The sequence below is a fragment of the Bombus flavifrons genome, chromosome 17 (assembly GCF_040668555.2).
Source record: "Bombus flavifrons isolate JBK064 chromosome 17, iyBomFlav1_principal, whole genome shotgun sequence".
NCBI classification, from domain to species: Eukaryota; Metazoa; Arthropoda; class Insecta; order Hymenoptera; family Apidae; genus Bombus; species Bombus flavifrons.
In genome coordinates, this window is record NC_138458.1 from 6,657,593 (window position 1) to 6,673,038 (window position 15,446).

Sequence of the window (15,446 nt, forward strand, 5' to 3'; positions counted from 1 at the left end):
ACAGAACTTTCTATTGAAACTGCTTTATTTATCCTATTTCCTGTTAATATTTTTCGAAATGTTTGAGTATGATACTTTACTAAAAAAAAAACTACGAGATAGAAACCTATGCTTATACAGAAATCAATGAAACTACTTGATAAGTGCACTAACTATTCATAATATAATCGCGATCGCAGCCAATCAGCTCATAATATCATTTATAACACAATTTATAATTCTATCATGTATAATGATACAATTAGCAATTGTATATGAAATAATACTAAGTGCCCAGGTCTCACCACGTGGAGGTTGCTGCGAATGGAGACCCACCCTATCCACGATCCCATCCGCCCTCCTTTTACGCAAAAATTTACTAATTTTGAATAAAAAAAATTACAGCAATTTCTCCTTTTCGTGTGCGTTTGCGAAACGTTCGATCCTTCGATCGTTGCGCAAAGGATACACCAAAAGGAAATTCAAGGAAACCGACGCGAAAAGCTAAACGGATTCTAACAGCTGAAATGAAAAGACAAATTAAATCTTAAACTAAATTAAAGAAATGTAAAATATTTGACGCTTAAAAGTATTTAAAAAAAAAGTAAAATGCGCATCATAAAGAATTATATTAATTATCTACATTAAGTTACTTAATCTACTCAAACACCACCCATAATTACGCATGCACTTAACACAAATCTAACTACAAGCATTGAGAGCATTGAAAGCAGCTTAAAATTATTCTACCTACAAATTTTAAAAAACCCTCGACGCTCTATCTAATCCTACGTTCTCATATGAGTTCTAACTACCATATATCTAAATATAATAAAGGGACAGAGAGGAGGGGTATTTTATAAGATGATTTCTTCAATGTTGTGCATGGTGAAATTCTTCTTTATATGTATCTGTAGATAACCTGTAGATAAAAATCTGAATTAAAAAGTTTGAATTTAAATTTGACATAGATTTTAAATTGAATTGAAATACTAAGATGAAGAAAGAACTGATAAAAATCACATGATTTATTTCTTAACCATCAGATGACATTTCATTTGATAAAGATCTTGTAACAATTTCATTTACCAAACTGATTGATAACTACCAGTCCATATTTGTTATTTAAGACAAAGACTATAATAACGGACATTCAGATTATTAATTCTAAAAAGATGTACTGATCATTACTTACTTATGTATTTTTCAAATAAATTATTAGTGTGATGGTGTACAAAAATATTTTTTGTTCTTTTAGACTACATTGTTTTTACTTTTCCTAAAATACAATATGAAATTATTCAATGGAATTCCATTCTACCCAAAAAATATTCATTATTTAGCAGTATTTTCAATCATAAACACTCTAGTAATAAAGGGCGCTGAAAAGGAAATGACTCTACAAGCCAGAAGGGCCATCAAAGTATCCACTCGATGTAACCGAACAACCGTGAGTGGAATATATATTTCATTTCGCAACTCTAATTTACTATACATAGTTATAAAACAAACTTTTCAAAGCAAATCGCGACGAGTGCTTTATTACTTTTGCAATGTTAATTAATGTACTATTGACAAAAAGAAAAAAGAAAAAAAAAACAGAAAGTTCCCATGTGAATTATTTACGCAACGCTAATAATTATTACTCTATGCACTCAGATTTATATGTTCGCAACACTAATAACGGTCCAGTGTAGCCATATAGCAGGCTACTCATAAAACTGCATCTGATGATCCAGGAGCGGGAACGTGCTTCCACAATTCAGTGGAAGAAGATTGGGCATGATATAGGCGCAACGCTACTTTGAAAAACGCGATCGTTCATCAACGCAACTCTAACTAGAAAGCTAATTAAAATAATCGCGATAAAATATCGAAACACTAATTCTCAAAACAAAAATAAAATTAAAATAAATTGCAATACTATAAAATTAATGAAACGTTAACACTTGTAAATATAACTTTAAACGAAGGAAAAAGCTTTAAAGTATACAAGAAAAACTCTAATGTGTATTAACTCTCTAAAAAATTCCGACAATTTATAATAATAATTGCTAAAGACAATCGCGATATCGTAATTCGCAACTCTAAAACAAACGCGAATATCTTCCTTTCGCAACGCTAATTCAAACCGTAATCAGTACCTCGCGACACTAATAAAAAGCCACGAAACTTTCCGCAACTCTAATTCAAACCGTATTTAATTTTTCGCAACACTAATAGAAAAACCGCGATTTGCCCAATGTGATGGAAGGCCGACATATAGATCGGCCAAGACAAAAAAAAAAAACTACGACTACAATTACTAAAAGCGAGCATAGTGACAAAGTAGTAACGAGAATGACTTTCCATCCTCTGGATTACCCAGAAAATGGAAAGTCATTAGTAGTTGCCCTCTTCTATGACAATTTGTCGGGCCTCTTCGGCTTATAGCCTCTTCTTTCTTCGGGCGCGATGCCCGCTGAAACTTAAATCTAGCTCGAGACTTTCTAATCGGAAAACAAAAAATAACTTATAAAGGTGAAATAAAAATATAAATCGCGGAAGCTAATTCAAGTGCGCATGGACGACCAACGATCGTAGCGATCGCCGTCCGTTCGCATGTGCGTGCTCGAGCAATAAACGTTCGTTTCGGAACTTCCATTCGCGACCACGACCGCGATATTCGAAAAGTCGATAGGCAAAGCTCAAGACAAATGCAAGCTCCATTCGTGATGTCAGCTTCACCGTCGATTTTTCAAATGAAATTTCCTGAAACAGGTTGGTCACGCGAAAACGCGCCTACCCGACGAAAGACTGTGCCAACCTGCCCGGCCCTACCTACTTATAGTTAACACTCAACCAGAAAATATACTACCTATCCTACCCGGGAACCTATATCTAAAACCTGAAAAATGGCAAAACAAGCACACCAACACATTCACTCCACGGTTCTCACACATAACCCGGGCGCAAAAGGCCTACACTAGAGAGACGTCCCGGGACGCCTCCGACACCCGAGTTTCGTATACAACATTCACACTCTAATGTACGTACCATTTCCCTGAAATCGACTGACGATGGCTAGCGGCCATTGCGTAAAAGTATCATGTTTATTTGTATTTCAATTTTAATCAAATATTCATAATCGTATGTATAATATAATCATGTATATATCATGCAAAGATATAATTTTAATAGATCATTGTATCTTAATCAATGTAATTTTCATTGTAATTTAATACGTACGTTCATATTACTATTTATAATATATTGTACGTATGTAGTAGCATTGTTACTATTAATCGTAATTGGATTCACATATCTGTGAAAATTGTAATGAATAGTGAAATCGACGCAATTCCACAGCCTAACCATACACACATACAGTGGAAAATACGTCGTGCACGACACACTAACGCAACGTCAGTCGCTAAAAAGTCATTAAGCTTATCAACTAGTCATCATGCTCATTGCCTTTCTCCCACTCAAGTAGCACCTGGGCACGTGAATGGGATCCTGGCAATGAACATGGAAAGGGTTAAATCTGAAAATCCTATGCTAAAAGTATGATTAACAATTATATTTTGCATCTAAGCGGATAAAGCTCTCAAATTTGATCTCAATTTTAATAATTTAATTAAATTAAAAATTATTAAATAAATTTAATTATCAAATAAAAATTACTTTATTCTTCAATTACTTTATTAATTTGCAAATAATATATGTATCAATGATTATTGACATATTAACTGAATATTAAATAGAAATATCCTCGGGCGATTTCTTTATCAAAACATATTTCTGAAATACAAAGAAACATTCAAAACTTGTTTTGATTCCGAAATCTACCTCTCGCGAAGTGTCTTCTTGCACATGAAATTTGATACATTTTAACGGACAGACAAAATTACACTTTACTCATGCTTTCATATTTTATATTTCACATTTAACGGAAATTATGCTGAATATAAAACTCAAATAATAAATTTGTTCTATGCTATCGTAAAATAGAGGATGAAGATTAAATCTAATCATCATAAGCATTAAAATAATTTTGATAATAATTGAAATTTTCATAGTAACGAAGTCTGAGGGAATCAGACTTCTCCACTATAAAGAAGTTAAACAAAATCATTTCGTTATTTATTTGAATATTCGTACATATGTTTGTACAGACATGTAAGATTCATAGTTACATTAAATATATATATGTATATGTATATACATACACATTAGCAACATTATGTGCTTCGTACAAATTCCTTATATTGTAATATATAAATGTTACACTCATACATTAATGCATTATTTTCAATATTTAAAACCGCGATGTGCAAGAAAACCTATCCTGAGCTAATAGATAAAACAGACAAAAAATGTTACTACTCACGGGTATTATACCCGCGATCACTATGCTCGTCAAAAGTTCTACGTAATACAACTAGTCACCCGTGTCGATTCGGACCTATCATCCTACGACATGATTGAGTGACCAGAGGAACAAAAATGCATGCGACTCACCATTAGATGCGAAGAACAGGATCGTCGATACTCTGGTAACCCAGGAAAAGTCATCGTGAAGGCCGTCTTCAAGGAGGAGCCATGCAATTCCATAGAAGAAATAAAGACTGGAAGAAAACTGTAACAAAACATGGAATGTTATAATTTGTTCTTAGAGACAATGCTGATTATTTGAAAAATTTGAAATAATGAAATATTAATCTCTATTAATTTCTATCAAAATTTTAAAAATGTTACTTACATTTTTGGCTTCTGAAGCACCATAGGAGGTCCTTTTCGAAGAACGGCAAGAAGAGGAAGGAGTGACATACCTTTAACAAAATATAAATTATTATAATTTGTTCTGAAAAACGGTGATGATAGTTCAAACGATTCAGGACAATGAAATATGAAGTTCTTTACGATATGAAGATAATTACTACAAAATACATGGAATAAAATTAATTGAAATACAATGTGCACAGATTCTTACATGCTTAAAGTTGAAGCACCGCTATATCCTTCCCACAGAAGAGGAAAAAGTGAATATTGTGAGAAACCTGTAACAAAATATTCAAAATATAATAATAATTTGTCCCTAAAAACATACTTTTGATTATTAGAAAACTTAAATCTAATGTTTTTTAAATTCAAATTCCACACAAACTTGAAATTTTTATATAAAAATGAATTGAAATTCTAATAAAGTTTAAGTACTAGAAAAGTTAAACATTTTTATTGTACATTTCAATATTGAAACTTTAAACTTTTATTTCAATAGAAATTAATAATAGTTCGAGTTAAATACGAGTAATAAAATAAATTAAAGTGCAATATATAAAAATACTTACATTCTTGAGCTCCAGGAGAGTCTTTATCCTCTTGCGAGACCTGCGATTCTACTACCGAAAGCGAATGTTAAAAAAAAAGATATATAAAAAAAAAAAAGAAAAATAAAAGACTAGTAACGCGTCCGCTCAAGTAATAATCGGCGAAAACACTGACTCTAATTTCGCGAGTGATCATTATAATTAAATTTAATGAGAGCTATGATGCTCTAAAGAACATTAAAAATAATATAACGAGCAAACACTGACTCTATAGATCGCATTGCTCGCGATCACAAAAATTCTCTGTAAAAAAACTTTATTAGAGGGAAAGGGGAAGGGAAAGAAGTAAAACATTTTGTATCATTTTTTGCATCGTCAGTTTTCTTCTTCCTATCGAGTGTTTATTTATGAAAATACTGCTTTTTCAAAACTATGAACTAATTATTATTCATTTAGCACACACAACAAAATATCACATTATTAAGAATATAAAATCTGCTGTTATATTATATAGTTAGTCATACACTATAAAATACTTCGTAATATATATCAAATCTCAATAAATTGATAATTAAATATTGAATATAATGCACCCAATTTCCAAAAATTCTAACTCTAAATGTCCGTTAGTAGCGTTTCAAATGTACTTCGTAGTAATCAAATATGGCGTACCTTTCTTTTTAGTTAAACATATCTGCGCAATAGGCAAAAAACACGATGCGCAGAAAATATTCAAACATATCTACGATAGTATCTCTTTCCGAAAATAATACAAGTTATTGAAAAGAAATGAAATGACAATATTATTGTAGAAAATTCGCTATAATGCAGCAAAAAGTTATTTTGATTTCTCATTTAAATAGAACTGTAGAGAATCTACGTCAATGTTAAACAATAAAGCAATTCGTCTAATTCGATTGCAATAGAAAAATAATTTACTATATCCGAAGTAAAAAGAAGTGATTAATCTCACTTATCTTCACCTTAGTACTCTTAATAAATGATAAAATACTAAAAAAATATTACCCAATGAAGAAAAGAAACAAACGTATAAATTATAAATACGTCTATCTTTATTAGAAAAAATTAAGTGTTACCATATCTGCATGAACAGCTATCGGACTGATCGTAAATCACCGTCCTTTCGAATTTGATGCCTCCAGGTTTTTCTCGCAATAAAGCAATTATCTGCACAAAAATGGACCAAGACAATGGACCAAGATATTAAAATAAATGTATAGAAAGAACAAATTATATCAAAGGGAAGCAATAATCAAGGCATTATATAAATTGTACTAGATCATGAATATAAGGTGAAAGAAAGTAAGATACTTACCGTTTTGAAGCAATGACTTGATGTTGCATATTGAATTTTCCACATTTACGACAAACTCTCAGCAGATGCTTCCTTCTTCCAACATGTCACCGCGCGAAATGCTGTAATTTCAAATTTTAATTTAAAAATATACCATCAGAGTACGCTTGGTTCAGGAACGTATCACGTTCCATTAGTGCCCGCATACTACCTGGATTTTCTTGAAATTTATTTCGGTATTCGTTTGTTTATATTGAAATACAATAAATTATGTTAACATATTGCGGACTAATCGTTTTATTACTTAATTATACCCAGGATATAGTAAGAATATAGTTAAATTATTTTTCTCTACACGACAACGATGGATGACAACAAGAATTTTTGTGATCAACCTCAAGCATTATTAATAAACACGAGAGTTCTCACGGACGTGATCCGTCTGCAATATGTTAAAATTATGAATATAGAACTATTTAAATTAAGATTTTCACCGTTTTGAAGCAATGACATGTCGATGTGTATTGACTTTTCCAAATTGTTGACTTATGATGAATTTTCTGCTTCCACTTTTCAATATAACGCCCCGCGAACTGATGTAATTTCAAATTTTAATTTCTATTTCTGCCACCAGACTGCAGCTAACTCAGGTACGATACTATAGCACAATCAGAGTACAATATAGTCAGTCGTTTCAGAGGAACTACTTCAAGAATTTCCTCACTATAATAATTGATTGGTCCTCGAAAACATTTGATACTCCTTGAAGCAAATTGGGGAGCATTGTCGCTTTCAATTGTGCTCATATGAACAATGGCTACATAATCATACAGAGTACGTGAATACACGGTTTTATTATAAGTGTAAGCAAATTGTACAATAAGAATACCAATTTTTAACAATATTAACAACGCTTGCACATAATTAGAAATTCGCACATTTTTTCATCTACTTACACACATTTATGCTTAATTTTAAGTTATAAATAACAATATGTATAATATAGAATTTGTACTTATAAGTGCCTACTTTATGAAATAAAATTGTATTATATATTATATATTATTTATTGTTGTATATGCTTCCATATTATTTGAATATATTTTTAACATTTACTATGTATTTGAATCATTCTGGCTACCAATGATGACTCATTTGCCACGGAAGTATTAAGCTAGACCGATAACATCTTGCGTGTATGATTAGACAAAGATTGAGTCACAATTAATTTCGTCCACTTTATTTTTTAAAAAATCGCAATGTCTTTTACTTCTTATTTTACATGCTTTATGTAAGTGTATCTGAGTTTATCATTGTTATCAACTGAACTACTGTAATTAATACTTACAGCTACTTGTACTCAAGTATGTATACTTCATAATATCAGATGCAATAATCTTAATAATAGAATACAAGTTTTGATATTAATCATAATTTAGATTATAATCTACTAACTCTTTTACGATTAAGATTAAAATTACAAAATCTGTAGATTAAATTTAAATGTGATTCAAACACGAATGTAATTTTATTCTTACCACAATTAATTTTCTTACTGTATGTATACATCCATCTTTTTCTTTTTTAATGAATATTAATTCGTACAATAAATGTTTACGAAAAGTTTTATGACATTTAGACTTAATTAAATAGCATAATCGGAATAAAATTGTTTTAATTTTATTTCATGGTTGTATTATATTACAGATTATTTGAATAAATTTTAACACGATTTTATATAAATAAGTGTTTCATTCTTGCAGGAAAAATATAAATAAAATAATTAACTGGGAGCTAAGGAAATTAACCTTTTATATACATAACAAAAAGTTATGTAAATATCTATGAAAGTATAATAAGTTACATATTGAATTAAAATTTAGTTACTATTTAATACAAATGGAAGGTAACTGTGAAGACAATAAAGTATCTAAGCCAAATCCTTGGCCATACATGAATGTGGGTTCATTGACCATATCATTTTTTACTAAATTGGCAACTGTTGGCTTTATTTGGAGCTGGGGATATCTAAACTTAAATATAGCATGGTTAATTGCACCAATTGCTTTGGTAGCATGGAAAACAGAACGCAGGAAAGACAACGAATTAAAAGCAATTACTGCCCAAGCTAGTGTTATGGCTAAAGAAAAAGAACTAATAATGAGTCGATTGGATGAATTACCTTCTTGGGTTTACTTCCCTGATTTTGATAGAGCTGAATGGTTAAATAAAGTATGGAAGATCTTGATATATCATTTTAATACTTTAAATTATTAATATATAATATTTCCTTCATATTCTAAGGTTTTGTACAAAATTTGGCCAAATATAAATCAATTTGCTCGTGAACTTTGTAAACAAAGTATAGAACCTGCAATAGTAGAAAAATTAGGAGAATATAAGATAAAGGGATTTCAATTCGAAAGGCTGGTCTTAGGTCGTATTGTAAGTACACTTTTATATTCACAATAGTTATCTTTATTTTTATTATAAATATATCAATATTACAACTAATCCGTATATTTTATTGCAGCCTTTAAAAATTTATGGTATTAAAGCATATGATAAAAATACTTCAAGGAATGAAGTCATTGTGGATGCAGATATTATGTATGTATTAATTATTTGTGTGATTTTATTAACTTTATATAATTTTATATAATTTATATAATTTATTTCTAATTATTTAATTTTATAGATATGCTGGTGATTGTGATATTACTTTCTCGGTAGGAAATATAAAAGGTGGTATTAGGGATTTTCAGGTAAATACTATTAAAAGATATATGTTTGGTAATATATACTGTTTGCAAGCTTTACTAATTTATATACGCAATTAATTTTTAGATTCGCGGAATAATGAGGATAGTTATGAAACCATTATTACCTGCAATTCCTATAGTTGGAGGTGTGCAAGCATTTTTTTTAAATCCACCTGCTATTAATTTTAATTTGGTTGGAGTCGCGGATGTCCTCGATTTACCTGGATTTAAGTAAGAAAAGTTTAGCAATAAATAAATTTATGGTTTATCTCTTGAAAAGAATAATTAATTAAATATTTTTTAATAGTGAAATTTTAAGGAAAACGATAGTGGAACAAATAGCAGCCTTTGTAGTATTGCCAAATAAAATTGTTATACCATTGAGTGAGGCAGTACCAGTTGAATCATTAAAAATACCAGAGCCTGAAGTAAACTTTTCATTTACAATACTTAATATCTACATGTTAATTGTTGATGCTCAATTGTTCAGCATAATATAATTATATTTCTTTCTTAGGGTGTTTTAAGAATTCATGTAGTAGAAGCAAAACACCTTATGAAAAAGGATATAGGAATGTTGGGTAAAGGTAAATCTGATCCATATGCCATTATAAATATTGGAGCACAAGAATTTAGAACAAAGACTATAGATAATACTGTGAATCCAAAATGGGATTTCTGGTGTGAGGTATGCATAATATCTTTTTTTAAGAAATCAAATATTGATAATATTTAATGCATGTGCTTTGCTATAATATTTTTTTGTAAGTCCTTTGAAATTTCAAGCACATCGTCTTTTATGTGGTAAGAAATATTATTTTTTAGATAGACAGAAGCACATGATGTACAATAGTAGACATGTATTATCAAAAAACATTAGACGGAACATTTTGAAATTTCTTCATATTATTTTTGTTCTTTGGTCATATTACGATTCATCGTCATCATATCTATAATTTATTATTTTATTATCTTTTTTATACGTTTACAATCCCGTCTCAGTCAGATGTACGATGTAAGATGTTGCTGATCTAACACATCAATGCTTTTTCCTAATAAATCAGTAAACTATAATCATTTTTACATTTATATGTATAATTTTGCTTGGAATTGTTTGCTTATAAGAAGATATAAAATAATTCATGGATAGATCGGAAGCATCTTAGTCCATATCAGTCTAATTTAATTTCGTATTTTGGTATGTATGTATGTATGTGATGTGCGATGTGTTATGTGGGATTAGTGTGCCGTGACGTCAGCCATCGCTCAACAAATGACTGTGCTGTTATGGGACTATGATGACACCAAAGGAGATGAAAGTCTTGGAAGGTATGGGAATAAAGTAACATATATTTTCATTTTTTTTTTCAATTTTATGCTCAAGGTAAGCTGTATTATAAAAGCTAATGAAAAATTGTTTTAATCGTACTTGTTACGTTTTTTATTTAATTATAACTGAAGATAATTACTATTTAATTTATCATTTAATTATCATCTATATGTTTCTATTGTATATTTTGATCATATATTATTGTATATTAGATCACATCATATATTAAGAGTATTATTGTCATATTTGCAATGTAGAAGCATGTTAGTGCTGCATTATGGTATTTCAGCATTTACAATTTTTGGTTTATGAGTGGTGTTTGAATGTGTGTTAGTTTACTGTGTCAACAATCACTTAATGCTTACTATAATGTGCAATAATAAATCTGTAATAATGTCTTTTAGTATTAGAATAAAATAAAATATTTTACTTTAACAACATTAATTATTTTTATTTTGTTTAATTTAATTTAATTATTTGTTGTTTAAATTAAAATGTTTTATTTTAATTATACTCATAGTCATCCTATGTGGCACATATTTACTCAGAATGATATATATAGTACATTTATATTTTATACATGAGAGATTTAGAAAAACAATAATTTTGTCCATCATAGTTTATATGTATCATAGCATTTTCACATTATGATTATATTGGCACAGGCTGTGGTCTACTCATGTCTAATGCAGAATATTATGGTGTTTCTTTGGGATAGGGATGTAGTAACCATCCCAGGTATTCAATATGGTGACTTCCTTGGCAGGTAGTAGATGCATTTATAGTATAATATTTAATAATTTAACAAAAATAGTGAACTTTAATTAACTGAAATTATTGCCTTACTTGTTATAGATCTTTCTTCTCTCCCTGTCATTTTAATATGAGTTTTGTATGTTAATGTAATTTTCTTTTGAATAATTTATAAATTTATTCAACTTTAAATAGCAACATTATGCTGTGCTATGATATACTTACAATGTGTGCCATACATATTTATTTGGTGTGTTTACTTTTATCAAGTGTCATGATCATATAACAGTTTTTATGATTTGCATTAATTAAAGTTTTCTTTCTATTCTTTTTTTCATAATCATAATTAGGAGTCATTCTATGACATTATTATATTGTTTCATTTATTTTGCATTTCGTATTTGCATTATTTAGTATCTGTATGACATAAATTACTTTCCTGATTTTTTTTTACATATATACATATTAGTTAATCTTGTAATGGTAATATCTTCTAATTTTGAAAACTTGCTTTTAATTGTATTTACTAATTTTATGGGAGTGATTAGGTGACTGCATTTGATAAAATAAAAAACTAAACTAGATTGTGTGATGGCAGTTTATAGTGGAAAAGAGCTTGGGAGCCTATTACAACACGGTGGCTGCCCACCTTTTTGACAAAGACAACGCTGGTCAAGATGATCCACTTGGCAGGTATTGCTACTTGTAGCAAGTACAGGCATAGAATGTATTTGAAATATTTTCTACAGTTAGCTTAGAAGAACGTTCCTTGTTTAAAAAAATTGTAAAGTTGTACTGTCATTATGGTGCATGTTAATGAAAAAGATGTTTAAGAAGACATGGTAAATTTATATTATAAGAATAGTGCAAAATATATGTGCCCTTTGCAATTACAGTAAAATGATAATTTCTGTCACCACATTACTCTTTTCATTTAAATTATTGTCTTTTTTTTTAGAAATCAGTTTTCTTATACAAGAAGGTACTGCTTATATGATTATGAATATATAATATACAGGAATTTATTGCTTATTTGTGAAACAAATGTTAGAAATTTATAATGTATGCTGTAATTGCATGACTGCTTTATAATATACATAAACTCATATATTCATAAATATACTAATCATCATTCATCTGTATAAATACCATTGTAAACAAAATAGTAGCTAATTTCCTATACTTTAAGTAAAATATATAAATTACTAAATGTACTTATTTTGCCACAATGCAGGGCTACTATTGAAGTTAGTAGAGTGAAAAAGAAGGGAAATATTGATACAGTAAGTATAAAAAACAGTAGCATTAAGGTAGTAATAAATTTTCAGTAATAATAAAAACATTACCTTCTAGTGGATTTCATTGGAACAAGCAAAACATGGTATGGTTCATTTACGTTTAACATGGCTTCAACTTTCAAAAAATGTTGCAGATTTGCAAGCTGTATGTATTTTTAACAGAACGTAAATATTTATATAGAACTTATAAAATAATGATATAAATGTATGTAGGCATTAACTGAAACTCAAGAACTCAGAATAACATCAATGAGTACAGCTCTTCTTATACTTTATATTGACTCAGCAAGAAATTTGCCAGTAAGCATAATTGATCGATTTTAAAATAATAGATTTTTGTTTAAGAAAAGCGAATTAAAATTATTGAATTACAGTGTATTCGAGGTAATAAACAACCTGATGTTTATCTTGAAGCAAGTGTTGGCGGAAGCACAAAAAGAACAGGTACTATATTACGTTCTTGTGATCCAGTGTGGGAACAAGGTTTTACCTTTTTAGTGAGCAATCCACAAACTGGTGTTTTACATATAAAGGTTATTTATTATTTTCAAAAATATTTCCTTTTTACACCATGTGTAAATTTTACGCTTTATTTATCTTAATTTTTAGATCACAGACGAAAAGACTGGTGTCATAGTGGGAGAAATGAGTCACAATATTTCTTTACTTTTAAAACAAAATAATCTTGAAATTACACAACAGCCTTATGATCTGCAAATGGCCGAAGTTGATAGCAAATTAATATTATCCATGTCACTAAATGTACAAACTCTTTGAACTTTTTATATTGATACATTTGTAAGCAATAAGTACATTGTATTTATACACTTAATTTCATTTGCAGATTTTGAAATACGAAGAACCTGAGCCTACTTCAGAAGAAGATGACGACGACCACGATATTAATCAACTGAATAAAAGAATCGAACGCCAAGAATCAAATATCAGCACGATATCAACTAGTCGTAAGTCTATCAATAATTACTTATATTTCAATGAGATTTAATAATCTTATATAATTTTATAATTCTACAATCTTTTCTAGTTCCAGCTAGTCCATTGAACAGACAACCTTCAAAAGAATCAGTTAAGAGTTTAACACACAGTACTGGATCTGCTGCCGTAATTGTACCTGAAGAATCAGGTACAGCAGAGGAGGAATTAATCGTCATTGCTACTGATCAATCTTCTGCTCCTGTTGGAGATCAACAGTTATTTCATAGGAATCCAAATATGACATCATCCGCGGGTGAAGCTAAACTAGGTCGAATACAATTGTCTCTACGTTACAGTGTACAAAGACAGAAGCTTATAATCGTTGTACACAAAATAGCGTACGTAATTTAACAATGTGAAATTTAATTTAACAATGTGACATTTAACAGAATGTTAACGAACTTTTTACTGTTACAGTAACTTACCTCTACCACAAAATGATCCGCATAACATACCAGATCCATATGTAAAGTTGTATCTTCTACCTGACCGTCATAAGGAAACGAAACGTAAAACAGCAGTAATAAAGGATAATTGTAATCCAATATTCGATGAACAATTCGAGTATGTTGTTTCTCAAGCTGATTTAAACAGTCGCACATTGGAAGTATCTGTATGTACTCAAAAGGGTTGGTTGTCGACCGGAAGCAACGTAATGGGTCAAATTTATTTAAGTTTGGCCGAAATTGATGTCACAAAATCGTCCACAAGCTGGTACGATATACAACCAGAGACTAAAGACTAGAAGTTCAAGAAAAGCAAGTGGAGATTTGAACAGTTGTTTATATGTTTTCGAAGACAATCTGTTGAATTTCCACGATGCGAGTTTTCGAAACGCTGACGTCTGTAATCACGCGTTTAAACCAAATTCCATCATACTATAAAGAGTAGAAAATTTTCGGAATGGTTTAACCGATATGAAAATTCTGAGAAAGTGTCAATGAGTACGTCTATTATCTATTTATACTTGGACCGTCCACTGTCGTAAAACTTGTTTAATTTTGTAGTTAATGCGCGCCGTTTCCTTTTATGTTATGTTATCTACGCTTATAGAATATTTTCGTCGCTAACAAGTGCCAGTAAAACAATTTATTGTTGCTAGTATCTGCATAATATACGTGCGATAGTAACTTTACGCATATTACGACTATACGCATAATATAACATCTGTTATTTATTAAACATGACTTAATCTTTTTGCACAGAGGTTTATTAATAGGGTGTTTTAAATTATGTTTGATCAATGGATGTATGATCTTGCTTTTATTACGCTTAACTTCTTATTGAATCTATTACCTCATTTACTACATACTTGTGATTTATTTACCATTGATGCATTTATATCATTTGAATAACGAGTTACCAATTAAATAGCATCATGATCTGTACATCATGCTCTTAAGTAATAAAATTAATAACAAATTATAGTCAGCAGTATCGTTCAAAACTTATCACTAACATAGGTTGTTACGAATCAAACTAATATATAATATATACGTGTTATTATATTTATACCAGAGTTTTTGCTATATTGTATATTGCTATATATTATATAAATTTATGTTTCTGCATATACTGGTATAAGATATTACCAGTGCAATATTGCAAATTGTTGATGATAATAAAATATAAATATATATATATTAAAGCTGCAAGTACCTCGAAGTTCTTCTTTTCTCCTGATGAAATCAACTGAAGTAT

General features: G+C 29.7%; 1 protein-coding gene across 4 annotated transcripts; it reads left to right on the forward strand.

Moving 5' to 3' along the window:
• The first annotated feature begins 7,302 nt into the window (after positions 1-7,302).
• Positions 7,303-14,876, forward strand: Esyt2 (extended synaptotagmin-like protein 2). Of its 4 annotated transcripts, none has more exons than XM_069130896.1 (17): positions 7,303-7,440; positions 8,370-8,838; positions 8,911-9,051; positions 9,140-9,216; positions 9,305-9,371; positions 9,454-9,599; positions 9,676-9,796; positions 9,886-10,056; positions 12,050-12,144; positions 12,686-12,734; positions 12,805-12,894; positions 12,963-13,049; positions 13,124-13,282; positions 13,359-13,511; positions 13,594-13,714; positions 13,795-14,083; positions 14,163-14,876. In XM_069130896.1, the coding sequence occupies exons 2-17, from the start codon at positions 8,506-8,508 to the stop codon at positions 14,488-14,490; spliced, it is 2,427 nt and encodes an 808-aa protein (XP_068986997.1). In that variant the 5' UTR covers positions 7,303-7,440; positions 8,370-8,505; the 3' UTR covers positions 14,491-14,876. The 4 variants fall into 4 exon arrangements, with proteins under 4 accessions (XP_068986997.1, XP_068986995.1, XP_068986999.1 ...); XM_069130894.1 differs by having other exon boundaries at positions 7,326-7,469; XM_069130898.1 differs by lacking the exon at positions 12,050-12,144 and adding an exon at positions 10,612-10,697 and having other exon boundaries at positions 7,327-7,469.
• Positions 14,877-15,446: the final 570 nt, after the last annotated feature.

Coding starts and splice junctions, on each gene's coding strand:
- Esyt2 (XM_069130896.1), top strand. CDS start 8,506: ATGGAAGGTAACTGTGAAGACAATAAAGTATCTAAGCCAAATCCTTGG. Junction 13,283..13,358: donor CTGGTGTTTTACATATAAAG/GTTATTTATTAT, acceptor CTTAATTTTTAG/ATCACAGACGAAAAGACTGG. Junction 13,715..13,794: donor CAGCACGATATCAACTAGTC/GTAAGTCTATCA, acceptor AATCTTTTCTAG/TTCCAGCTAGTCCATTGAAC.